General features: G+C 51.3%; 1 protein-coding gene across 7 annotated transcripts; it reads left to right on the top strand.

The window, feature by feature from the left end:
• Positions 1-2667: 2667 nt before the first annotated feature.
• Positions 2668-25751, top strand: Tmem268 (transmembrane protein 268). 7 transcript variants are annotated; one of them, XM_057785037.1, is made up of 11 exons: positions 3039-3213; positions 5448-5602; positions 6197-6282; positions 7597-7787; positions 10742-10851; positions 13186-13293; positions 14586-14735; positions 19505-19615; positions 21494-21574; positions 21863-22042; positions 24797-25751. In XM_057785037.1, the coding sequence occupies exons 4-11, from the start codon at positions 7679-7681 to the stop codon at positions 24974-24976; spliced, it is 1029 nt and encodes a 342-aa protein (XP_057641020.1). In that variant the 5' UTR covers positions 3039-3213; positions 5448-5602; positions 6197-6282; positions 7597-7678; the 3' UTR covers positions 24977-25751. The 7 variants fall into 7 exon arrangements, with proteins under 7 accessions (XP_057641018.1, XP_057641023.1, XP_057641020.1 ...); XM_057785035.1 differs by lacking the exons at positions 3039-3213; positions 5448-5602 and adding an exon at positions 2668-3006; XM_057785036.1 differs by lacking the exon at positions 5448-5602.
• Positions 25752-26243: the final 492 nt, after the last annotated feature.

The raw sequence follows: 26243 nt of genomic DNA, 5'->3' as shown, positions 1-26243 counted from the left end.
TACCCAGGAGGGATTGTTGCCTTTCCTGACAGGAACTCAGCAGTTTTTCTTCAGGTTTTGACCCAGTTTCTCAGCACACTTGACAAGGACAGCAGCTGTGTGGTTCTGTGCTCTGCCTGCTGCCACCCCATGTCATCTTGCAGTGGAGTTCATTAGGTCAAGTCACCTCCAGGAATTGGAAGAGGTATCATGGAGCCTCTGGCAGTGGCATCTTCTATAAGAAACACTTTTGTAAATGTTTGAATTGTACATGTATATCAGGATTAATAGTAATTCAGGGTACTGATATACATGGTCCTGCAGAGTAATCTATTGTGTAAATGAGGAGACAGGCTTAGAGAGGTTAATTAGAAACTTTATTAGTGGCAATGCTGCATTTGAATCTGTGACTCTTGGACTTCCAGCCTGAGCTGCTGTGTGACCGCCCTATGGCAATGTCTAAAGCAGCTTTTCCAACATCAGCTAGAAACTCAGTGGATGTCTTCAGCAGGCCAAGTCCAAAAACCAAGATGTAGTGTTTTACCTTTTGCTTTTCAAGTGCTCTCCCGGTGGTTCTGCCGCTCCCTGCAGTCCCATCTGCTGCATTCCAGCTTCTGCCATTCTGGGAGAAGCTCCTTGTTTTACTTCATGTAAAATTCATTGGCTGCTGGACTCTTGCAAACAGCAGTATGGAGTAGCTGCTGAGTAAGGGTGTCTTTGGCTGGGGTGTGTGGTTGGTTGACTTACCTGTCCAATCACTTCTTCAGATGTGCTTAACAAAAAGCTGTGGGCTTGGGCCCTGGGCAGCTGTGAGCACCAACAGGAATAGGGCTTGAAGGTTTGTGCTTTGGTGGAAAGAATGAGGCAGTGGCCATACTGGGTGGTAGGTGTATTTGTAGGTTAAACAAGAGCCATCAAGAAGGGGATAGCCCTTGGCCTACGATAGGATAGGGCTTTCAGAACAAGGACCCTGCCAATCAAGACCAAGAATGAGCCCATCAGGTAAAGATGGGTTTGGCACTAATCTTCCTGATGAAGAGGGAAGACCTGAGAACGGGCCAGACAGGTAAGGATGGGTTTGGCACTAATCTTCCCGATGAAGAGGGAAGACCCGAGGATGGGCCAGTCCGGTGAGAAGCATGGGTTTGGCAGTAGTCTTCCAGATAACGAGAGAACCACTTCCAGACCTGAGGCAACCACTGACCTGGAAGTGAAAGAATTGGGCACAGGAGGAACTGAGAACAGCTCTATTTATGGAGCTTGGGGTTTGGGGAGAGGGCAATGATTCATCCAGGGTAGGCTGCAGGTGGTAAAACTGAAGTCCCCACTGAGGTCCCCAAGGCTCCACCAAGCTGTCACTACTGAAGTCAGCTCTGCGGTACGCTTCCCTGGAGTTGATGGGCCTTTCCACCATGCCCAGGGTTCAGGGGTGCTGTCAGCAGAACACTGTAAGCATCCACTGTTTGGTTCTTGACATCTTCCACATCAGCAGGTATCACTGAATGAGAGAACAGAACAGCCAAATCTCAGGCTGCTACTTCCCCTAACCTTGTCGGCAGCTTCTGAGTCCCATCTCTGTGCCTGTGGGAGGCTGATGTGCCAACAGAAAACTTTGTGCTGGAACATGGGCAAGAAAGCGCGGTGGGAAGGGCAGACAGGCCGTCTCGTCATGGAGGTAGCAGGCCTTGCTCCAGAGGCAAGGTTAGAGACCTGGGCTAGACCACAGCTTGCTGCATGTTCCCTTTCAATAGCCTGTCAGCATTTTGTTTAGAAGTCTCAGTACCCCTTGAGTCTCTTTTTTTTCCAGGCCTCTAAATTACTACTAGCAAATTGATCATACTACATAGGACCCTTCTACGAACTATTCTCTACAGTGCTGGCACTGAGCAGGTACTCAGTATTGATTTGCTCACAATGAAATTTATTTTTAATAGCCTGACACCCTGATCTGACTCATCTGTCTCCCTGAGCACCCACATGGGATGTTACTTGGATTTTCAATTTGTTCTTGCTGCTCCAAAAATCCTTCCTTTGGGTATGCAGCCATGTAAGTCCTGTGGTCCAAAAGTCCTCAAGAGATTGAACTCAAAATGTGATCGTGTGCCTGTGCAAGACCACTCGTATGTAGAAAAAGGGCAGTGGTGTTTGTGTCCTAGCCCTTCTTGCAAGTAAGGGTAGGAACCACATACGCATCCATCATAGGGGAGGAACAAGGCAAGGAGAGGCCCATTTTTAACAAAGTACAGAAGCTTATGAGCCCCTTAAGAAATGAGGCCATTGTAGCAGGAGCTAAGTATTCAGGCTCTTTGTTGAAAGACTAGGTAAGGTGGCCAATAGAACAGAATCTGTTCCTTTTATATAAGCACGTACTGCAAAGAAAAAGTACGTGCAGTTAGCCTGGTGTCACCCCTATTGTCAGAACAACAAACCAAGGTGAATCCAAGACCAGGGATTCACTTGGAAAGGTCATCATAGAGCCTTATAAATCTCCAAGAGTAGGACGAGCAAGTGTGAGTTTTAACATCTCACAATTTCATGGAACAGTCATAACCAAACATTTTTAAAAGAAAACGCAGACAAGGTTTAATTTATTGAATGGATAAATGGAGATTTTGAACCAGCCGTTAGGCCATCTCCTCACGCCGACGCTCTCAGTACTGCATACCGTTTTTCAATAACAACAAGCCCAGAAGAAACTTCTGGTCCCGAGTGTGTCTCATGCACCGGATCCTGTGACTCTCGGTCACTCGGGATCGGCCTCCTCACCCCCCCACCCCCACCTTCCCTGCGGGGACGAGCCCAGATCCCAAGCACGTGGCGGGCGCGCGGGGCCCCTTCCGGTGCCCTAGGGGAGCGCGGCTGATGAAACGCTCGCGGCTGGGCCCGGGAGACGCGGCCGCAGGGCGGCTTGGCGGAGGAGACCGCTCGGGCGGGGCGCGGGAGGCGCGAGAGGCGGACGCTGGGACGCCGGCACAGAGACGCCTAGGTGCAGAAGAGGCCTCCGACCCTGCGCGTCCCCGGGTTGCGGTGAGTGTGTGCGGACCGTGCGCGCGCCCGTACGCCCGCGCTCCGGGGGTTGGGGCCGCGGCGCTTGCGTGCGCGTCCCGCCGCTAAGGCTCGGGTGACTTGTTCCCGCCCCGCGCGTCAGGCGTGGGAGCTGCGGGGTAGGGCGAGTGAGGGAGCCCCAAGGCCAGAGGGCAGACCAGGGAGCCAGCTGCCCAAGGCCAAGGCCAGGTACGACGGGAGGCGCCGGGCCGGGCTAAACCGGCTTTCTGTTCTGGCTCCCTCTGGGTTTTTGCTCCCTGACCTTGGATAGTCAGCTTTCTCTTCCGGGGCTTAATGTCCACATCATTGAAATGGGTAGTTTGGATTCCTTATCTAGCCAGGCCTTTTCTGTCCTAAACTTTTGGGACTGTCGCCCCTCTGATCTGTTGGACTTGCAGTGTAGTGAAGCTGAGTTTGAAGAAGGAAAGCCGCTTTCTCTTTCCTTTCAGGGCAGCCTGGGCAGGCGCTTAGTTGTCGGTGAGGCTGGCAGGCACTGTGCAGCGATGGGACCCCTGGGAGCTTGAGTCTGCACAGCCTGGAAAATCTGGTTGAAATGTGGATTCCCTAAGGGACTGGCAGGAGTCTCAGCGCTTGCTCCTTCTGTGCTCCGCTTACCCTTGCGTCGGGCTCCCTGACTTGTGTACTGAAGCCTGGAGCAGGGCTGAGGGGATGGTAAATGGTCAGCATCTGCCCTTGGGGGTCTGCCTTCATCCTCGTGGCCCTGTAGGATGAGGATCTACAGAGGGAGCCATCCTGACCTCTGGGTCTGAACACATTCAAATCTGGCACGGCTTCTTTCAGTTTCCACTTTGGTGAAGCCTAGGAACATCTAGGCAGCCCCTTTGCCGCCTGATTGCCTCTTCATCTTTCTGGCAGTTCTCTTGGTGCATGCCTTTCCCAGTGGATGGCGATCCCTGCAGGGAGAACTGAGCAGATTCTTCGTGTTGCATTCCTGGTTTTACAGTCGGGGGCTGGCCCTAGAAGGTTCTCAAGGAAGGCTAGTAGTCGATGTCAGCTGCCTTCGCTCAGTAAGCGCTCTTCTCCAAGGTAGATCTTGTGAACCGGCAACAGCAGGGTAATCCTAAATTACTCTCCTGGTCCCTGCTCCAGAAATGGCAGCAGAGAGTTCAGTTCCTTTCTCAAGGCCACCAAGGTGGGAAGTAGTTGGACTGGCCAGGTTGCTTCCAGCCGGCCCACGCAGCTGTGGGCGGGTGTCAGGCCTATGACTGGAGTCTGCTGATTGGGTATCTGTGGGCAGCCAAGGGATGCTGTGGGTGCTGTGATTTCTGCCCCCAAAACAATGCTTCATTGTGGGATTTTGCAACCAGTGGATCCTTCTGTGCAGTCCCAGGCTTCAGCTCCAGCCGGTGTCAGCCCCTCCCAGCCATTTCAGCACTCCAGTGGTGCGAGGCTGAAGTGTGGCCTGGACGACAGATGACAAGGTTGTGTCTGCCTTGTGGTCCAGTAATTGATCAGAGGAAGCAGAGGGGTGTCGACTCTGGGTGCAACCTTGTGGCTGTTTTTGTACCTCTTGGGGGTATAAGAAAGAAAACAGGCACGGTGAGGTTGGTGGTAAGTACCTAGTGTGTAAGAATGCTGCTGCAGGCCAGGTCGACAGTGAGCAAAGACGAGACTCCGTCTTCCCTGAAGAGTATTGCAGGGTGGCTGGAATTTATTTCTAGATCATGCTGAGAAACATGATTTCTTTGGGTCTACTCAAAGGTGTCTGTGGATAAGCTGAAGGAAAGCAGAGTAGGCCCAGAGGCATGAGGGCATGGTACTGTGGCCTGACCCTGGAGACACAGGGGATCCTGTGCCACTCAGTTGTGGAGAGGTGTGTCTTGTCCGTGAAACAGGAAAGCCATGTTGAGGAAAGGAAGGACCCTGGGGACAGAGCACTGAACACCATGCTCTTCCTGAAGCAGCCAAATGAGGCAGGCCTCCCTGCCCACTGCACAGATGCTCACAGCAGAGTTCAGACCAAATGAGGCAGGCCTCCCTGCCCACTGCACGGATGCTCACACAGAGTTCAGACTGGGGGATGGGCGGGTGCTGAAGGTGACTGCATCCATCCGGCCAGACTTTGGCTCCAAAGCGTTCATGTATTTTCCTAACATTTTGTTACTGTTTAGCCTTAGGCTCCCAGCTTGGTAATATTCATCTTTTATCTGTTTTTCATTGGGAGAGAGGCTCCCAAGGAACCATCTAGACTCACCCTTCCTAAAGCTACGACCCTTTCGTACAGTTCTTCACGACCCACAGGTTGAGAACCACATTCTAGAGCTTAACGCTGGGCTGGCTTCAGGTATTTGGGCCCCCTCATATGGAGCCGTCTTTCCCTACAATTTGGTTTTATTATGCTGCCACCATATATATTATATATATATAAAATTTAACTTTATTTTATGTGCATTGATGTGAAGGTGTCAGATCCCCTGGAACTGGAGTTACAGTTGTTAGCTGTCATGTGGGTGCTGGGAATTGAACCTGGGTCCTCTGGAAGAGGAGTTAGTGCTCCTAACCACTGAGCCATCTCTCCAGCCCGCTGCTGCCGTCTTCATTTCTTCAGTTTGCAGAGGTCAGGGCACAACTTTTGAGAGCAGGTTGTTGCCTTCTGCCTTTTTGAGGCAGGGTCTGTCTGTATTTCTCCTTTTAGTTTTATTTATTACAATAATATATTATTATAATAGATTTATTTATATTTATAATATTTCTAAATGAATAAAAACATATATTTAATATTTATAATAAATTATAGATTTATTACCTTATGTGTTTTCCTGTATGTATGTCTATACTGTGTGTGTGTCTATTACCCTTGTGGGTTCCCTGGAGCTGGAGTCATGGATGGTTGTGAGCCACTGTGTGGGTTCTGGGAACTGAACCCTGGTCCTCTGTAAGGATATCAAGTGCTCTTAACTCTGGGCCATTTGTCCAGCCCCAGGCTCTCTCTTCTTGTGGCCTGGTCCAAGAGCCTCCTGCCTTCATCTCCTCCCTCTGCCCCCCATCACCATAGGAACACTGCGGTTGTAGACATGCCTGCCACATCATCTGGCTTTTATGTGGGCACCAGGGTTGAACTCAGGTCGTCGGGTTTGTGAGGCAAGTGCTACCAGCTGCTGAGTTGCCTCCCTGACCCCGGGTCCTTCGGCCCCACATTTTCATTTCACAGGGCATCCCTCACCTATGCAGCTGCTCCTGCTGAAGAATGAAGATGAGCAGTGAAGGGGTCGGAAGGATCAGTTTCTCCCAGTAGAGGTCAGTGGGTGGGCCTTGGGGCCAGTTTGGTCATCTGGAAGCTTTATGCGGCCTCCAATGTCACCTTCCTTGGTAGCGAGTGAATGCTGCAAAGGACCGTCCACCAGACACTCACAGGGTCAGTGTGCCACTTTTGGGTGTTTGAGTGGAACATGATTTTCCTGGGGACACACGGCACAGGTTGCAGCAGATTGGTGACCCAGGAGCATTCCTGCTTTGACTGATGCCTGCTGTGCCTGTGGGCCAGCTGATACTGGAGGCATTGGCTGTGTCTTCATTATCCTTCGGAGGGAGCTGCAAAGCCAGAGCTTACTCTCCTTACAGGCTTTTCTCAGATACAATGTGTGTGTGTTGGGTTGGCCACCTGGAAGCCCCAGCGACCCAGCCCTTGCCTCAGTCACCCCAGCTGTGTGTAAACAGTCACAGCAGGACTGCTGCTGTCTTTCTGATGGGGCAGGGCTTTAAGGTAGCCTACCCCTGTCTGAAGCTGACTGTGTAGCTCAGGCTTGCCCTAAGATTGTCCATCTTATTGTCTTTCCCCGCATGTACCCTTCAGTGTTGGGATTATATAGATCAGGCTGGTGAACTCACATAAATCTGTCTGCTTCTGCCTCAAGAGTGCTGGCATTGAAGGGTTAAAAGAGTTCATATTCCTGGAGTATGATCTCTGTCTCCCATGCCTTCCTGTGTAATGTCCACTGATTCCTTGTAGTGGGCCTGTGGGGGAGGCCGCTAGATCTGGAGAAACCTATTGAAGCTCTGAGGTTAAGCCACACACACACATCCAAGTTTATACAAATAGAAATAGGAGGTGGTGGGACCACAGTGAACCCTGAACATGGACCGCGCCCCTTTAAGGAACTGGAGTGTAGCCTAACTGTCTGGCTAGTTCTCCTCTTCGTGCTTGTCAGGACTCTGCCTGTAATCTGTGTTTCCTGTTTGCTCCTCTGTCTTCTCTGTGTCCTCTGTTTTCATCTTCTGCAACTTGCAGTGCCTTGTAGGAAGCTGTACAGAAACAGCCTCCCCATCATGAATGTGATGTCTGCCTCAGCCTTGCTTACCTGGGCATCTCAGGAAGAAATGACTGGGGCCTGGTGTGGCTGAGATGGAGAAGACCCACAGCTGGAAGGGGAATTCTCAGCTGAGGCCTGGGGAAGGTTTTAGTTCCCTCTTCTCATTCTGAGAAAGAATTTCCTCAGCAGGATAGAAAAGTCAGCATTTAGACTCCTGACGGCCGTCCCTGCCCTTTAGCAGCTCTGGCCCCGGGAAGGCCAGGGCGCCCGGCTCACCTTCTTTCTTGTGCTGTTTTCATAGGCGATGGAGATGAGACACTGCCCCAGCATGAACTGTACGCCCAGAAACAGGAAGTAGAAGCGGGAGCAGCTGCCTCTTTGCCATGGCCTGTGAGCCTCCCACAGACCCTGGTGGGGCAGCTGGTCCCCTGCCCACCTCTATCCTGGGCTGCAGCTCCCTGCCTCAAAGGAGCCCTCCTGGCTGGGGTCAAGGTAAGGTCATGACTCCTACCCCATGATCCCCTCCCTTCTCACTGTGTCCCATTCCGTGCTGAACTCACACCTATAACTGGGGTCTCTGGATAGCTGGGTGTCTTTAGGATTCAGCTGCAGGCCACTTTCTGTCATTTCTACCCTGTTCTCTCTGCCACCACCTCTTGTCACCACCTTTCCTTCCCACTAGACGACCTTTTTTAGATGTGCAGCCTGCTGGCAAATTCTGACCCAGGCCTCCACTGGACATGTTGTAAAGATCCATCATTCCCCAGGCCAGCCATAGCTCTGCCTGCTGCCCTGTTCGCTGTTCTTTGCCAGGGCATTCAGTCTCAGGACCTCTGTACATGATGTTCTTTCTACCCATGCTTTTTTGGTACTTGGTTACCATTCATCCTTTGGGCCTCAATTCATCCTTCCTTCCCATGGCAAATTATTTGATGGCTTAGCCTTAGTTGGGATTTTCTGATGTATTCTTCCTGCACAATTTATTTAGTATACCAATTATCTATGTGATAAATATTGAGTGTCCAGCCTCCCTACCATAATGGAAGTTCAGGGAGGGTAGGGCTGGGTACTGTCTCACCCTTCCCTGTAGAGCCAGCAGGAGGCCTGCTCCATAGGAGACATGGAGTCAGTATTGTGCTCAATGAAGGGATGGATGGTAGCTGGGTGTAGCAAGGAAAAACAGCACTATAAACTGTGGGTGTTCTATAGAAATGTGGGCTTAATAGTGGGCCTGAAACTCTGTTCAAAAAAGCTGTATGACTGTGTTATTGATTGTTATAAAGCAATTTAAACATCTCTCCATGCTGTAGTAGAAAGGAACAGGATGAAGTATTTCTTTTCTTCAAGACTTGAAAGGCATCTCTCTGCTGAATTTTAATAAGCTCCCCCTTGCTGCTTTGTGCATATTCTCTCTCTCTCTCTCTCTCTCTCTCTCTCTCTCTCTCTCTCTCTCTCTCTCTCAGCTTTGCTTAGGTCTAGAAACGAGCATTTCTAAGTGCAGGACTCATGTTGCCAAGAATCCAGGAACTCCTATTAGAAAGATAAATAAGAGACTCGGTGAAAGGTCTTTGTAGGGTTTGGGCAAATGCTTGTAGCCCAGGGTGTAGCTGTCTGAAGGTTCCAGACTCTCCTGGGGGAGGCTCATCCAGTGTGGCAGCGAGGGCAACAATGGGAGACGTCACGGGACGGTGGCTGTGTTTGGACACAACCTCTTCCTTTGGGAGACGTCACGGGATGGTGTCTGTGTTTGGGCACTACCTCTTCCTTTGGGAGACGTCACGGGATGGTGGCTGTGTTTGGGCACTACCTCTTCCTTTTGTTTGTTCCATCTCCGTCCCCCAGGTCAGCTGGGTAGACGGCTTTCCAGGGACTTGGCTTCTCTTTCCCTGTGAACAGCATGCACTTCTTAGAACTCTTGGAGCAGGCGCATAGTGTGGGCTCCAATTCTCCAGTAGAGGTCTAGTTAGCCGCTCTTGTTTCTTTTCTGTCTATGCCTTTCCATTTGAGTAGTCTTCAGTTTAATGTATACTTTTATCAAGGTGGGGGTGGGGCATAAAAGATATATTAGTGTTGTCTATCAGGACTTCTGAGTTCTGAACAGCTTGTTTCTGAGTTATGATCTCACTGGGGCCAGTGATTCACACACTTGAGGTGACATCAGGCTGTCCTCTGAATGGCTGACAGTCTTCCATGGTGGCTGTGACCATTGGTAGGTAAGGAAATAGTTTCTCCTATACATTCACCTTGTGAGTAATAGACGGGGTCACAGTGTGATCCCTCAAGGGCTGGCCTGTATTTTATCCATGAACTGCACTCCTTTCAAAAAGTAAGGAGGAGGGCAAAATCGAGAGTTCTTTTGGAGAGGACCTTGAGTTTAGAATTCTGTGATGGAATCTTTGAGAGTGGCAGTGCTCTTCCTTCCTGACCCAGGCCGTGAGAAGCCTATCAAGGCTGAGGATCAGAGTCCTGTCATACTCACTCACTCGTGTGTCATACATGTATGCAGGGCACTAAACCAGCTCAGGCACTCTTACGATGAACAGACCAGCATGGAAGTGTGGCATAAAGGAAGGGCTCAATCTGAACAATTACACACGCGTGTATACCCGTATGTGTGCAGATGAGGCTTCGGCGGGGCAGGGCTCTGTGTCCTTTCCCTTCCTCTTCCCAGTGGTACAGACTACCCACAGTGCTTAGCTTGTGACTCCTCCTCCTGTGGTCAAAGCTAGCAATGGTGTAGCTCTCTGTGACCTGCCTCAGCCCCACTGGGTACTGCAAGCTGCAGTCCCTGCTTACGGCCAGCTGACCCGTGCCCTGCATTCCATCTGCCCCACTGGGTACTGCAGGCTGCGGTCCCTGCTTACGGCCAGCTGACCTGTGCCCTGCATTCCATCTGCCCCACTGGGTACTGCAGGCTGCGGTCCCTGCTTACGGCCAGTTGACCCGTGCCATGCATTCCATCTGCAGTGTTCACTCCTCTTTGCCCTGGCAGCAGTCTGGGGATGCAGGTGTGGCCATCTGGGGCTGATATTTCATGGTAACTATTTAGATCTGATATTTGGCTCATTGCTGGGATTTAAATTCTTCAACTGAACTTCCTGTTCAGGGCTTACCCGAACATCAGGCCCCTATTGTTTTTCAGCCTCTGTTTCCAGCCTTGTGACAGGGCACTCAATACCACCCATCCTTTGCTTGATGTCAATACCACCCATCCTTTGCTTGATGTCTTTCTGCTTTGGGAAGTTATAAATTATATAGTTAACCAGTGTGGGTCTTACTTTTGCCTCCCGGGGACTTCCCAGTCAAGCTACCTCCTTAGGCTTGTGGGACGGCTACCACGCTCCTCATCACGAGAAGGTACTCCCCTCCTGAGGTGTGATGCCTTCAGTTCTGACCTCCTCCAGAGGTGCACTTGTTTGGTCCATGATCCTCTGTTCTGCTTGCAGAGCTTCACAATGGCCAGGTCCTCACAGTCCTCCGGATTGACAATACCTGTGCACCCGTCTCCTTCGACCTGGGAGCTGTAGAAGAGCAGCTACAGGCCTGGGGCATTCAGGTGAGTGCTGGCTGGTTGAGTCTCTTCTTTCTGTCCACCTGGCTATGTGCCCACCCATCTGTCTCTTCATACACATTTCCTTAACATTTACCTGAGCTGGCTGTGGGCAGGCGCATAGGAAAGTATATTAGAAGTATCCTTCCTTGCCAGCGTGTTCCCTCAGAATGTGCGTGTTGGGGTTCTGTCCAGGCCTTGAGCTGGCTAAGCTGTGCACAGGTGTCCAGGACCCAGTGCTAGTGACCACACTGCCCAGCAGGAGCTAGACTTGGACCAGTAAGCAAGGTCAGCCAGACAAGGTCAGCCAGGCATGGACGCCACGGTAGGGCACCATACCAGGTACTGACGGCATAGGAGGAAGTTTTGAACTTCCCTGTGGTGGGTGGTCACGAAAGCTTCATGGAAGGCTAGACCCTGACAGGGTTGTTGAGGGTTATATTAAGAATACTGGGCAGGAGAAAGACATTGTAGGGGAGGAACTGTTGTGACAGTTCCTGGAGCTTACCACATAATGCTATGATACCTTCAAACAGTGAATCCAGGCCTGCGCTTCACAGACCCGCTGTGTGGATATGGATCCAGGCTTGCTCCCCACTGCCTGTGTGATTTCAGGCAGGAGACTTAGCCTCTCCGGTCCTCACTTTTGTCTGTAAGAGAGGGTGATGTTAAGGCCTGGTGTGTACGGCTTCCATCAGGATTACGTGTGTGACACCAAGAGCATTCGTAGATGTTCTGGAACATAGCAGGCTCTCAGTGAGCCTTAGCACTTGCTGTTGCTGTGAAGGACAATGGTGTGGCCTCCTCCCCAGAGCCCTCAAGGTGAGGTCTTCCTGGACTAGCCAATAGGGGTGCAGGTGGCTCAGTACCCTGAAGGAAGACTTTGTAGACAGCACTGAGCCTTTCCTGCTCTGGACGGGCTGCCTTTGCCTTCCGTGTTTTCATCCCATCTTTGTGCAGAACTTCCCCTACTCGTTTTCCTCTGCCTGCCTGCCTGCCTGCCTGCCTTCCTTCCTTCCTTCCTTCCTTCCTTCCTTCCTTCCTTCCTTCCTTCCTTCCTTCCTTCCTTCCTTCCTTCCTCCCTCCCTCCCTCCCTCCCTCCCTCCCTCCCTCCCTCCCTCCCTCCCTCCCTCCCTTTCCCCCTCTCCCCTCCCTCCCTCTCTTCCTTGTGTGGTGTATGCATGTGTATGTGTTCATATGTACACACATGTGCAGGTCAGAGGTCATGTGTCTTCCTAGTTTGCTCTCTACCTTGTTTATTGACACAGGGTCTGTTGCTGAATGTGGAGTCGACTGATCCACCTTGACTGGGTGCCAGGGATTTTCCCAAAGCACCCAGCTATTTAACACAGGTGCTAAGAATCCAAACTTAAGTCCTCAGGCTTGTGCAGCAGATTTACCTACTGAGCCATTTCCTCAAACCCCAAATCTTTCTAAAATTATTATCTTGAGATTAGTGAGGAGAGTTTGTGTGTATATTGTTGCATTGTGTTCTTTGATGACATGTTTTCCACTTGGAAAAAATGTATTTATAATGATGTTAACATGTGTATGTAGGTGGACGGTATGTGTATATGTGTGCCAGGGTGCGTGTGTGGAGGTCAGGACAACTCCGTGACGCCTGTTCTTTCCTTCTACCTTTCTCTAGATTCTGGGGGATGATCTGGGGTCATCGGACTTGCATCATTCACTGGCAAGCTCCCTTACTCCTGAGTCCTTGAGATGTCCCATGTCAAGATGTAATTCCTAAGTGGCTAACACCTGTAGGGCTGGTGTGCTCTGCAAACACTCTGCTTTGGACAGGGAGACCTGTGCCCTCCGTGTTTGGGATCGTGTGCAGAGTGTAAAACGGCAGCCGTGATAGGCTGGCTCTGGGTGCCCAGTGCCCATCGTGTGACTCTCACTCTGCCCAGTTCCCCTGTGCACTGCCAGACTGAACATGCACCCAGCCCCACAGTGCGCCCATCTCTCTCTCATTTTAGAGAGGAGGAACCCAAGGCTCAGAGAAGGGTTCACTTGACCCAAGTCACCCAGTACTTGAGTGACATGACCGGAGTTTGGCCCAGGGCCTGTGTCTTGCCCAAGACTGCCTATGCTTGTTGGAAGGTACCATGACTCAGGCTGTGTGGCTCCTCTGCGGATGCCCTCGTTCTCAGGCTCCTACAGTTAGACTGAACCCAGGATTCCCAATCTATGCTCCAAGCCTCCCTTCCTGCCTTCCATTTGCCTTCCCTTCATCCCATGGGCAGTCCTGTGAACCAGGAACCATACTTGCTGGCAGGAAGGAGATGGGGAGTGGCCGTCCTGTAACTGATGACCTCTTTATCTTGGGTACCATAGGTCCCTGCTGAGCAATACAGGAACCTGGCCGAGAGTGCTCTCTTGGAGCCTCAGGTGAGGAGGTTCATCATCTACAACTCGAGGCCCGTGCGGCTGGCCTTTGCTGTGGTGAGTAGTGCTTAGGCCCACATTGCCTTACACCTTGGCCTCAGGCACACCGGATGCAGCAGTATGTCCTGGGGAACCCAGCTGCCTTTGAAAGCCCAGTGGCAAAGATGTTGATTTGCTGTAGAAGGGGTCAGTAGGGATGGGAATAGGGACTGGGAGCCAGGCTTCTGAGTCAGTGTTTAACCTTGGCCAAGGCTTTTCTCCCTGGGATGTGGTTTCCTTTTGTTCACAGGTAGGTGTGCTTCCTGTGTTCATAGCATGCACACACACATGCATGCATGTACTTATCTACCTGTATGTGCATATGCTTGCAAACATATACCTGTGACTACAGATCCACACCAGAAACATGTACATATGTGGCCAAGCAGTGTGTGAACCCAGGCTATCTAGCTGAACCCTTAGCTGTTCTGTTTTCTGGCTTCTGTATGTGTTTACAGCCCAGCTGACCCTGCCTCCCATTTCAGGGGAGACAGAACAGAGGGGACTAGCATTTAACAACCCCCTAACGAATACTGGACTTTGAAATGTTACCCTGCTAGTCCTGGGACAGTCCTGTGAGGAAAGCGTGATTATCCCCAGTTCACAGGCCTCCGGAGAAACCCAGTCTTAGAGAAGTCATAGCTCGTCCTAGGCCATGCTATACCGCAAGGCAAGGATAAAAGTATACCACAAGGGGTTAGATACAGAATTCTTTCCGTCAGGAGGGTTTAGGAGTGAGGGGCTCAAACCTGAGTGCTCACACACTTTACCCCTAGTAGGCCAGCTGAAGGAACTATGCGGAAAGTGGGGTGCAGAAAAGGAGGCTCCGCAAATGTGGCCACAGTGGAAAGTGGGAAGTGACAGGGAGCTCCGGCTAACACCGCAGAGGTCCTGGAGGGAGAGCAAAGTTGAAGTAGATAGCCAAGGCCGTGTACCTCTGAGCAGTCCGGCAAGATATGCTTCCCCTCCCACCGCTGGCTCATCTTTATCTGGGTCTCAGTCTTATCCTATGAGGTGGTCTGAGAAACTGTGGTGAGTTGTGTAAAATTTCTTTCTGGGAGACAAGTCCACCTCTGGTGCCATTTCCCAACATGAGATTCCTAGCAGAATTCCCATTTCTTTGGGGTCCGTAGTTTCAACAGCCTGAAAATCAGATTGGGAGACACAGTGTCTCTAGAATATCTTCATTTCTGCCAGGCCAGTTACAGCCTGTTGTCATGGTTCACTTAATAAGTAGGGAGCAGGAGCTCAGTCCCAGGGTTGGCGTGAATCCTCCCTGACGGCTCCGTGCCTTCCCGTGTCTTCCACAGGTGTTCTATGTGGTGGTGTGGGCCAACATCTACTCCACCAGCCAGATGTTTGCCCTGGACAGCCCGTGGGCAGGCGTGCTGCTTGCCACCCTGACTGCTGTCAGCCTCACCCTGACTCTTGTGCTGGTGTTTGAGAGACAGCAAAGGAAGGTGAGCTGTGGGGCCCGTCTGTCCCCTCCAGAGGGCTGTAATTCTGCTGCAGACAGCTCCTTGAGCTCCCCCATGGCTGCACACCCATGACTAACAGAAACAGGGTCCTCTCCATTGCCCCTCCCTCCCTCCCTTTCTTCTTTCCACAGGTTCTTACCACCTAGGTCCACAATTTAGAACTTGCTCTGTATAGGTTGGCCTGCCTCTCCTTCTGAGTGCCGGGATTCTGGCCAGCACATGTTGCTCTTGTTTTGCTTGTTCCTTTGAGGTGGGGTCTTGTCATGTAGTCTGGGTTGGCCCCAAACTCACAATTCTTTTCATAAGTGAAGGATTCCGGGCTTGTGCCACCATGTTCTTCCTTCCCTCCTCTCCCCGTGTTCCTGCAGCACTCTAGGTAGCTGAGCTTGCTCACACACCTCCCTGGACCTGCACAATAACTTGTGATTGTCAGGGAGGGAAGGTCACAGCCCACCTCACTGTAGTGCCGGGGCAGGAGGATGAGGGCTGGGGAGGTGGGGCCATTGTCCCTCCTTGGTGGGGTTGGTGCTTCACCAACAACCTGGCCTCACTTAACTTCTGTAGCAACCTGAGAGTCAGGGAGTGGGCTCAGAGAGTTAGGGAACTTGTCCTGGATCTCATCATGATGGAGAGGCAGGGTTCAAAGCCAAGCGTATTATACCCATCACCTTTAGAGAGGAGATCCTTGCTTCCCAGCTCACAGTGGCACTTACTGGGTTAGTGTCCGTGTGTCCTGCTGTGTATGGACGGTAGGTTAGTGTCCGTGTGTCCTGCTGTGTATGGACAGTAGGTTAGTGTCCGTGTGTGCTCTGTGTGGACAGTAGGTTAGTGTCCGTGTGTCCTGCTGTGTATGGATGGTAGGTTAGTGTCCTGCTGTGTATAGATGGTAGATTAGTGTCCGTGTGTGCTGTGTATGGACGGTAGGTTAGTGTCCGTGTGTGCTGTGTATGGACGGTAGATTAGTGTCCGTGTGTGCTGTGTATGGACGGTAGGTTAGTGTCCTGCTGTGTATGGATGGTAGTTAGTGTCCGTGTGTGCTGTGTATGGACGGTAGGTTAGTGTCTGTGTGTGCTGTGTATGGATGGTAGGTTAGTGTCCGTGTGTGCTGTGTGTTGATGGTAGGTTAGTGTCCGTGTGTCCTGCTGTGTATGGATGGTAGTTAGTGTCCGTGTGTGCTGTGTATGGACGGTAGGTTAGTGTCTATGTGTGCTGTGTATGGATGGTAGGTTAGTGTCCGTGTGTGCTGTGTGTTGATGGTAGGTTAGTGTCTGTGTGTCCTGCTGTGTATGGATGGTAGTTAGTGTCCGTGTGTGCTGTGTATGGACGGTAGGTTAGTGTCTGTGTGTGCTGTGTATGGATGGTAGGTTAGTGTCCGTGTGTGCTGTGTGTTGATGGTAGGTTAGTGTCCGTGTGTCCTGCTGTGTATGGATGGTAGTTAGTGTCCGTGTGTGCTGTGTATGGACGGTAGGTTAGTGTCTATGTGTGCTGTGTATGGATGGTAGGTTAGTGTCCGTGTGTGCTGTGTGTTGATGGTAGGTTAGTGTCCGTGTGTCCTGCTGTGTATGGATGGTAGTTAGTGTCCGTGTGTGCTGTGTATGGACGGTAGGTTAGTGTCCGTGTGTGCTGTGTATGGATGGTAGGTTAGTGTCCGTGTGTGCTGTGTATGGACGGTAGGTTAGTGTCTGTGTGTGCTGTGTATGGATGGTAGGTTAGTGTCCGTGTGTGCTGTGTGTTGATGGTAGGTTAGTGTCCGTGTGTCCTGCTGTGTATGGATGGTAGTTAGTGTCCGTGTGTCCTGCTGTGTATGGACGGTAGGTTAGTGTCCGTGTGTGCTGTGTATGGATGGTAGGTTAGTGTCCGTGTGTGCTGTGTATGGATGGTAGGTTAGTGTCCGTGTGTGCTGTGTATGGATGGTAGGTTAGTGTCTGTGTGTGCTGTGTATGGACGGTAAGTTAGTGTCCGTGTGTGCCTGCTGTGTATGGACAGTAGGTTAGTGTCCATGTGTGCTCTGTGTGGATGGTAGGTTAGTGTCCGTGTGTCCTGCTGTGTATGGACAGTAGGTTAGTGTCCGTGTGTCCTGCTGTGTATGGACGGTAGGTTAGTGTCCGTGTGTCCTGCTGTGTATGGATGGTAGATTGTCACAGGCTTTCCATGGTAACACCTTGTGACTCTGGACAGGGAGCAGAGGTCCAGGAAGACTCCGAGAGCACCGAGTCTGTGGCCTCCAGGCTGCTGTCACAAATATAAACTTCTTTCCTTAGACTCTTGCAGAGATCGGCAGGGCTCCTGGGGTGTCTCCTCTTTCAGGACTCCATGGTTATGTGGCTCCACCTGGGCATGCCAAGACCTTCTCCCTGCCTAAGGTCAGCTGAGCAGCCAAGACTCTCTCCCCGTGTAAGGTCAGCTGAGCAGCTTCTGCTCTGCTTCACGATGCTGTGTGACAGTGCATTCTCAAGTTCGGGGAAGACGCTTGGATTTAGGTTATTATTCTGCCTAGCTCAGGGTGCTGTCTTTGGGTACCCGAGAAGCTCCTGCCCCGTGTCCTGAATCTGTGGACCTTAGCAAGTGCTCCACTTCGGCATGGCTTGGCTTCATGCCTGTGACACGGGACAAACCGTTCTGAAAGGATCTTTGTTAGGCTTTGCTTCTCGTCCCACAAGATAATGCTGCCCCTGGACTCTGTTCGGGCCTTTATAATCCTTGTCCGTGGTCTATGAAAAGAAATTGCGCCTTCTGTTAGGCGATGCTTCTTTTGGGAGGAGGAGAAAGCCAGCCATCGGCCTCAGGAGGGAGAGGTGAAGAGGAAAGCTGGCAGTCCACTTCCTCTCACTGATACCCATGAGTGACTCACGCAGTCTAGGGTGCCTGCTGGGTGCTCGGCCTCCTCCCCACCCCTTCTGTGACGTCAGGGAGTGCCAGGTGAGGTGCTGGACACAGGTCCCAGAGAAAGACCTGCTCTCTGCTCACAGGAGCAGCCAGGGGCCCTAGGTGAAGAGTCCAGAAACGATTCTCTAGGCCCTTTGGTTACTTGAGAAACCCTGCCAGGGTCCTGTCTTTCTAGTACTGATGTTCTCTGGGAAGCCCCTGTGTGCTCTGTGCTGCCAGCTTGATGTCTAGGCCCAGCAGTGTTGTAGGGACACGGACTCTCTGTGATTTGTTAGCTCCACAACCTGGGGCGGGCTAAGTTGCACTGCTCGGCCGTTTCCTCTGGCTCTGTCATAGGGCGACTGTGGGAACTGAAGGTCTTATTTTATGTGGAAAGCACAGCATTTACGATAGCACTGGTATGCAGTAACCGCTCCATAAGTAGTGATTGTTAATCGTTGTTGACTTTGTTTGCCCGTGAAGAAAAGCTCAGGGAAGTTCAAGATACACCTGCTTCTGTCTCCCTGGTGCTTGCACAGCTATCCCCAGGGATTTCTTATCAGGACCTGGCAGACCTCTTCTTCCTGATTGTGCCCCTGAGGATTAGTGCCCTCCCTGCGTCACTTAGTGTCTGTGAGGGTCTCAAGCTTCCATGCCCCTCCATTGTTTCCTCCCCTCGTGTGGTGAGTGATTAGCCCTTCTCAAGAATAGAAGGGTGGTGGGTACAATAGCCGAGACTCCACCTCATGTCCACCCCTGGATGCCCGTGTGTGGCCAGGGTGACGCAGTGGAAAACACAGGTTCCCTGTCACATGTCCGGATCGTCCACCGTCGAGTGGTCCACATGCGGTGGCTGCTTTTGTCATTGTTCAGTCAGGGCAGTTTCCACAGGGTGACACAGGCAGTGGGGGCAGGGACTGAACTCTCAGTGAGTGAGTTTCTCTACAGGTGAGCAAGACCGCCCAGAGTCCTGATCAGAGACAGTGGGGGCGTTCCAGTGCACTGTGACCCCAGGTGAAGCCATGTGTGCGGGGAGTTATGATGACATACCTCCTCCATGCCCAGTGATCTTTTTCCAGAGGACAGGCTCTGGGCATGTAGAACTTTTTCATGGGACAGTCCTGCAGTAGGTGGCATGTGCTGGCCACCCTGACCCTTCTGTGTGGCCCTGCGGGAGAGCCCTGCACATGTCCAGTTTCCCCGTGGGGCCTGCTCTTTCTGAGCGCTTCCCTTCGACTACTCTAGGAGTTGCTGCTAAAGACCCCGAGGGTCTCTTCCCCAGGCCACTGCTCTGGGTCTGTTACACCTCTGTCTCCCCCTCTCTGGTCTCCTTGGTGTCTGCCAGCTGCAGATTTGACATTGCCTCGTATGGGTGGGAGTTGGAGGAGACAGCTCTGAGGGCTGCGGACCTGTTAGCACATGGCCTGGGAGAACACGTCTCACCCCTGACTTGCTGGAGGCTAAGGCCAGGGGATCTTAAATTGGAGTTCCTGTTTCAAAAAAGAAAAAGGGAAAAAAGTAGGTATGTTGTTAATAGAGTCGGTTCTGTCCATGCAAACAGACCATCTCTCTGCCCCTCGTGTCCTTCACAGCTTAGTGAGCTCTCGCCTCACTCCTGGGAGGAGGGGGTGTGCTTTTTTTATTAATCTGCTACTTAAGACAGGGAGACGCAATGGAGGGACATGGGCAGTCCAGCCAGGAAGCCAGAGCCAGGCTTTGGCTCCAGCTCTTTAACACCGAGTTCACCTTAGGGGGAGAATAGAGTTGTCTTGAGCGTGAAGATTGATGTGTGGCCTTTGGGAGAGGGGCAATTGTAATGTCCATGGCTGAGGAGCTCCTTGGAGCCTCCTTGGAGGTCAGCCTTGGGCCGGGCACTTGTCTTTTAGGCTAACACTAACACAGACCTGAGGCTGATGGCCGCCAATGAAGCCCTTCTGAGACACCGTGTGCTACTCGGGGTGACAGACACAGTGGAAGGATGTCAGAGTGTGATCCAGGTACTGTGTCTCAGAGTGACCCCTCCTGGTGGCCCACTTGCAGGTGGCCTTGCATTGTCCTGGCCTGCCCTGTGAGGTCCAGTGTCTGCTTTGCTGCTGTGAGTGGCCCTCCCCTCTCCTCAGGACACCTCTGTGCCGAACCCTGCGGTTGGGCACTGTAGGAATCAGTGTCCTTGTCCAGTGTAAACCTGCATACCCATGAAGATGACAGCACACAGTCATAGTGGCTTTAAAGGGACCGTGAAATTTCATGGCAGGAGAGACAAGGCTGGAGAAGCTGTGTGACGCTCAGTAGCTTTCTGTGTCCCTAAGGAAGTAGAGAGATCTTACAGTAGGAGGTCATGCGTGGGACATGGCTGAGGCAGGATCTGATCCTGTCTGCCTCTGCTTAGCGCTGAGTGCAGTCGGGCGTCCAATGTAAAGTCCTGGTAAGATTTCTCCTCCCTCTGTGGAGCAGCGGTGTCCTTTATTCTTAGTCCACAGCTGAAGATAGCGTTAATTAGGGAGGGACACAGCCTCCATAGCCAGGAAGCCGAGCTGGTGCCTAGAGTGTGAGGAGGTGTGCCTTCTATGAGTCTGACAGATGTTTGCTGAGAGCTTCCGCATGCTAGGCACTGCTCTCTGGGCAGAGCTGGGCTGAGGACACACGGGTCAGTTTTGTGGAGCTGATCACACCTGGGATAGCATGCAATATAAAGTTATTTTGCCTGGGATATTGGCACAAGATTCCTGGCCGTTCAAATGGCACTTTTGTGTCTCTCAAGTCTACAACTCCTTCCTCGCCTCATTCATTTCCCAGTCTTCCCTATCAGTTGACCTGTAGGAGGGACCCTGGAATGTCGTTGAATCTGCTGGTTTCCAGGTGACTAATGAAGGGCCACATCTTTTCAGAGTGGTTCCTCCCATTGTCACAGTGCCATCTTCGGATGAGATAATGCAGTGTCTGGAGGTCGTTTAGGGTCCTTGGGGCTGCTGGGTGATGTGATGGGCAAGGAGAGAGGTGGTGCTCAACAGGGTGAGCACGAGTTGAGTTGTTAAAGGAGGATGATAGAGACTCCCGTCTCCTGTGTGTAGTTGAGATTTTTTCACAGTGAAAAGACTTTAAAAAGGTATGTGGACAGATCCTCCTTGGGGTGAGCCGGAGAGAGAGACTATGTGGCAGGAGCTGTGACTTTTGGTCTCATGGATCAGTTGCCCTAAGCAGGGAGCAAGGTCACGATCTTGCAGATGTTAGACTGTTCTGCAGAACTTGATTATTGTGAATGTGGCACCATCGAGGCATCTCAATGGATTATGGAAGGTTTGGGCCTTGTAAGGATGTCCTGGCCAGGGGGCTTCTGAAGCTGAGGTGGGAGGGAAGGCCGGGAGTATCCCCAGGACATCTTTCTTACCTGCGCTCCTTCCACGGAGAGCACTGTGTTGACATCTTTGAGTTTAGTTCTGGTTGATGAAGATGTCATTTGTGAGGGCTTTTCTCCTTTGTGTATCTGGGTCTCAGACAGAATGGTACCCATACTGCTGAGGGTAAGGATGCTGGTCCTTTGCCCCAGTGGACATGTGAAGGCCAAAGAAGTTGGGATCCGCCTGGGATTCTCTGTGGGAGATGGGGCCTCGCCATTTTGTTCGTGGTTGGACATATTCTGAATTTGGTTGCAAAGCCAATTTTGGGGGGGCGGGTGTGTGTGACCCCTTAGCTTAGTGATAGTGTGTCCCCCTAGCATTCTGTCTTGGGTTCAGTTCCAGTACCCCCGTTTTACCCTCTGCAGCCATACAGATGAGTGCAGTCAGCCGGGTGGTTGTCAAAAGATGAAGAGCGGGAGCTCGGGATAGACTTGGGTTGGAAATTTAAGGTCAGGCCGCTGCTGCTTCTCTCCACAGCTCTGGTTTGTCTACTTCGACCTGGAGAGCTGTGTGCAGTTTTTGTCTGATCATATTCAGGAAATGAAGAGGAGCCAAGAGGTAAGATGACCAGCACCTTTCCCTAGGATCAGCCGTGTCCTGGGGTCTCTGCATCCTGAGGTCAGGATTGCCGTGGCACCCTGCTCCTGGCTGCCTAGACCTGTGACTTCAGGCAGGGTTTGCCCTCCAGGACCTTCAGCAGCTTGCCAGGACCCTGCTTTTGTGGGGAATATTGTGATCTCACTGGCGTGGCTTCTCTGAGCTCAGCTGTCTGGCTCTCTAACTGGTCCACCCTTTCACAGCCTGCCAGACTCAGACCACACCTGTGTCCCCTCTGTTTCTTTGTAGTCCATGCTGAAAAACAAATTAAGCCAGCTATGTGTTGTCATGGAGACAGGAGTGAGCCCTGTGGTGGAAGGGTCTGAGGACTTGGAGGATGCCCCCCTGCTACCCAGCACTCCTGGTCCTCCGGAGAGACCACTCATGCAGACTGAACTCTATCAGCTTGTTCCGGAGGCTGAGCCAGAGGTAATGGTACCACAGCAGTTGGTGAGATCCTCCCTTGGGGTCCATGTGTGGTCGTGATCTGAGTGAAGGTTCAAGGTTTAGGTCTTGGGGTTACAGCCTCTCTGAGTTGCCACAAACCACTTATACCTTGTAGGTCAGAGATGTCTTCACATTCCTCCGCTGTTGTTGTCACGCCAACACATATTTTTGTTTATTCTGACACCTTTCTTTTTTTGTGATAGAGTTTAGCTTTGTAGCCTGGATTGGCATACCCATAAACCTTCCAGCTGCTGCAATGGCAGGCTTCATCTTTACACCAGTACTTTAAAGCACTTATGGGAATTAACTTTGTACTTCCGGTACTTTTGTTGATATGTTTAAATATCTTGGCCATCCTTTTTGATAGCTACACTGACTGCAAGGACTGTTGCATGTTGATGAGTCATAGCCTGTCATCATTTAGATGAATATTGGTCTTTTAAAAATCTGTTGCTAAGCCGGGCGATGGTAGCGCACGCCTTTAATCCCAGCACTCGGGAGGCAGAGGCAGGTGGATCTCTGTGAGTTCGAGGCCAGCCTGGTCTACAAGAGCTAGTTCCAGGACAGGAACCAAAAACTACGGAGAAACCCTGTCTCGAAAAATCAAAAAAAAAAAAAAAATCTGTTGCTAGACATGATATGGTAACACATACCTGTAATGCCAACACTCAAGAAGCGGAAGTAGGAGAATTGCAGGTCTAAGCCTAGTCTCAACTATACAGGGAGACCTTGTCTCAAAGAAAAAGATTCTGTTGATCAGTCACATGTTCATGTATCCATCCATCTGTCATCATCCATCCATCTATCTATCTGTCTATCATCCATCATCTCCATCCGTCTATCATCCATCCATCTATCCATCCATCCATCCATCCATCCATCCATCCATCCATCCATCTATCTATCTATCTATCTATCTATCTATCTATCTATCTATCTATCTATCTATCATCCATCCATCTATCTGTCATCATCCATCCATCCATCCATCCATCCATCCATCCATCCATCCATCTCCATTATGTATCTTCATCCATCAATCATCCACCCACCTATCTACTTAAGTCTTAAACTGTTTGGAGCTATTGTGGGAATCCTTTCATTTCTGGCTCCATCAGCCCCAGACGCTTGCCAGGTTCTGTCCTTGGGTTCTGTGTGGGTCTGGTTCCTTCATGGTAGATATGTGAGCTATGAGGACAGCTCACATCCAAGTAGAGGGATGACCTTAGGTGGCATTTGGAGCTTCGGCAATTATTTGCATTTTCCTTTCCTTCCTGGGATTCAGAGAAGCAAGGTCTAGCCCAACCTAGCCTCCCACTTTTGCATTGGTGGGATTCTGGGGCTTCACAGAGGGTTACTTAAGAGAGAAAATGATTAGTCTTTCACTTTTTTTTTTTTCAGAGCAGAACTGATAAGGTCACATGATTTATTCAAGAGGCTTGTGTGTCTGGGTTGGCATGCAGTAGCTCATTAAATATGGCCCTTTCAAGTTCTTCTTTCAAATTTCCTCAAACCCTTAGAAATACAGTTTCCTGTCCTGAATATCATGTGTGTATGTTTCTGTATGCACATTTTGAAAGTAGCTTATCAGTTAGCTAAGGAAAATATAACCCCTACTCAGGTCTCAATGGGCAGCTAGACTCCCTGTGTCTGTGACAGATGGAAAGAATCAGAACAGTCTCTCACATTTGTAAGGATTTTTATCCTGCAAAGGACATGTCAACACATCCCTGAGGTTTCGATGACCTTCCCTTCTTTGATGGGTGGAGTGAGACTGGCCTGGCTCTCAGAACGAGGGAGAAGGCAGGAGAGGGCATTGGTTCTTACAGTATTGATCTTGGGCTGATTGGCGAGGCCAGGCTGAGCAAATGCTGAGGTTCCAGGGGTGAGCCTGGCTTCTGCTCTCAGTATTGGTGATGGATCCAGTGAAATTTACTGAGCTGGCCTCGCCCACCTCACGACAGCACATATTGCCAGTGAAGACAGTGCCTCAGCCAGGCCGACACTTGCCCAGTGAGTGCGGTGTGGAGGAGCTGGAATTCTTCTGTCCTTGGTCTCTACACCTGTTTTTAATTACTAGCTGCACAGTGCCACCCCTCTGGACCCCACACCCAGCAACGCTAACCACCCATCTGCTTCCCCCAGATCCTGGGGCCACTGTGTCCTTCGTGCACAGTATTGTTCCTTTGTGGTACTCAGTTTCCATCAGCAAACCCTTATAACATCTGGTAGCAGGATGCCGACCAGGCACCATATGTGAACCAAAGGTCTCCTGTCATGGGATGCTTCTCCCCATCCAGCCCCATTAGTGATTTTCTCCAAGTGAGTCAGTCTGAACTCATGGACCGTGTGAAGAGGGTGTAGGTAGGTAGGGCCGGGGTGATACTTCTCCAGTGCTCTTAGGGTAGAGGTCTTCTTGGGCATACTAACATCTGTGGTGCTTGGGATGGAACCCAGGGCATTAGGCATGCTAGGTGCATGATTTGCTTCCAAGAAGAACCCTGTGTGTCTTGTTAGTAAGACCTCCTTGGGGATGAAGCAGCCAGGGCCACAGAAGCTCCAGTGAGTTGCAGAATGGGGGTTCTTGGCCAAACTGCATCTTCCAAGAGCCCTAGGCAGTGGTCTGACCTGGAACATGCCTCCTGGGTAGGGCAGGATTTGGGCTTCTCCTTTGGCCACGCCCCGTCACCCCCAGGATTGTCTGCTGTGCTCACGTTGCTTCCATGACTCTTGCAGGAGATGGCCCGGCAGCTACTGGCAGTGTTTGGTGGCTACTACACTCGGCTCCTGGTGACCTCCCAGCTGCCCCAGCCAATGGGAGCCCGACACACAGACTCTGCACAGGTCCCATGCCCCTGTCAGCTCATAGAAGTACACATTCTCGGCACAGGATGCTGCCCATTCCTGGCCAGGTGACCTGTGGACAAAGACGTTCATCTTCCTCCAAGATTGAGAAGTTGGGGAGGAGTCAGGAGCCTGGAGTGGCTGACCCTGAGCTCAGATGAGATCAACATTTGGGGACACTTTGGAAGTGTCTGTCATGTTGGTCATGGGGTCCCCAAGTGCACGCCAGATGTCTTGTCGACATCACACACTGTCCTGGCCTCGCTGAATCTGGTGGCTGAGCTGAATGGGGCGAGGAGACCAGGGCTGGTGGTCATCAGCAGGGCACTTGGAAAAGAAGACCCTGTTGGCGCGACTCAGACTGATTTTGTGGACGACATGCTGGCTTGTGTCACAGTTCTGTCCTGCGGAGTGGCAGTGCTTCCTCACACCCCACTGTTCTGGAGTGAAGTGTGGTCAGACATGCTGGGTTTGAGCAGAAAGCTCAGAGGCTCCCCAAGAGTTTGAAGACTGCCCACAGCCCCATGTTCAAAGCCCTCATTTGGTGTGAAGGTCCAGCTCCGAGTTCCAGCTTCGTGGTTTCTTCCCCACAAATCACCACCCTAAGTTCGAACTCTTCCCCGGACTGGCAGGGGCAGCTTTCGTGTCCCTTCTGCTGCTTTCCGTCATTGAAATTCCTCATGGAACTGCTCCTATTACTGATGTTTATGTTATCCATTTTTTCCTGTACATACTTCTTTTTCTATCGAGACTGTAAACTCCTCAGGGTCCAACACTGTACCTATCTTCCTTTTGTGAATGACCTGGACTTGCTTAAAACAAAAATACGTCTGAAAAGTCCCATGGATCGGTTGCCTTATCCTCTCCCCAGTTGTGGCAAATGGTTCTGAAACGTGGCTGAATGATAAGACCCGGGCCGTGATGGACCAGAGTTCTGGTCCTGAGCTGCATCGCGGTTTGTCCACCCCCACTTACTGGATGGTCCTGGTCATTTCCAGCTTATTGTGCTGGTATTCTTACCTCAGTGCACAAAGTGCTCCCCTAACCCCTGACCCCAAACTAAGGTGTCCTTGGTGAAATGCCATCACAGGGAGCACATCTGCCATCTCTAGGGCTGTGTGGCCATGGCTGAGTGTTCTGCCTTCTTGATGTGTCCACTGACTCCTTTAAGAGCTCTGTGGTGGACTGAAGTGGCACAGTGTGGAGACCCTGCTGGGTAAGACACATCCTACCTCTGCTTTTCCTGTGGAAGAGTCGCCAGCCATATCCTGGGGTAGCTTTGCTTGTGGAATTATTCACGGTCTTTTGACCCACTGCTGGAAGTGTCCCTGAATTTGAT

Source organism: Chionomys nivalis, chromosome 11 (genome assembly GCF_950005125.1).
Source record: "Chionomys nivalis chromosome 11, mChiNiv1.1, whole genome shotgun sequence".
Lineage (NCBI taxonomy): Eukaryota > Metazoa > Chordata > Mammalia > Rodentia > Cricetidae > Chionomys > Chionomys nivalis.
Note: the sequence above shows the minus strand (reverse complement) of the source record. Positions and strands in the feature narration are given on the sequence as shown.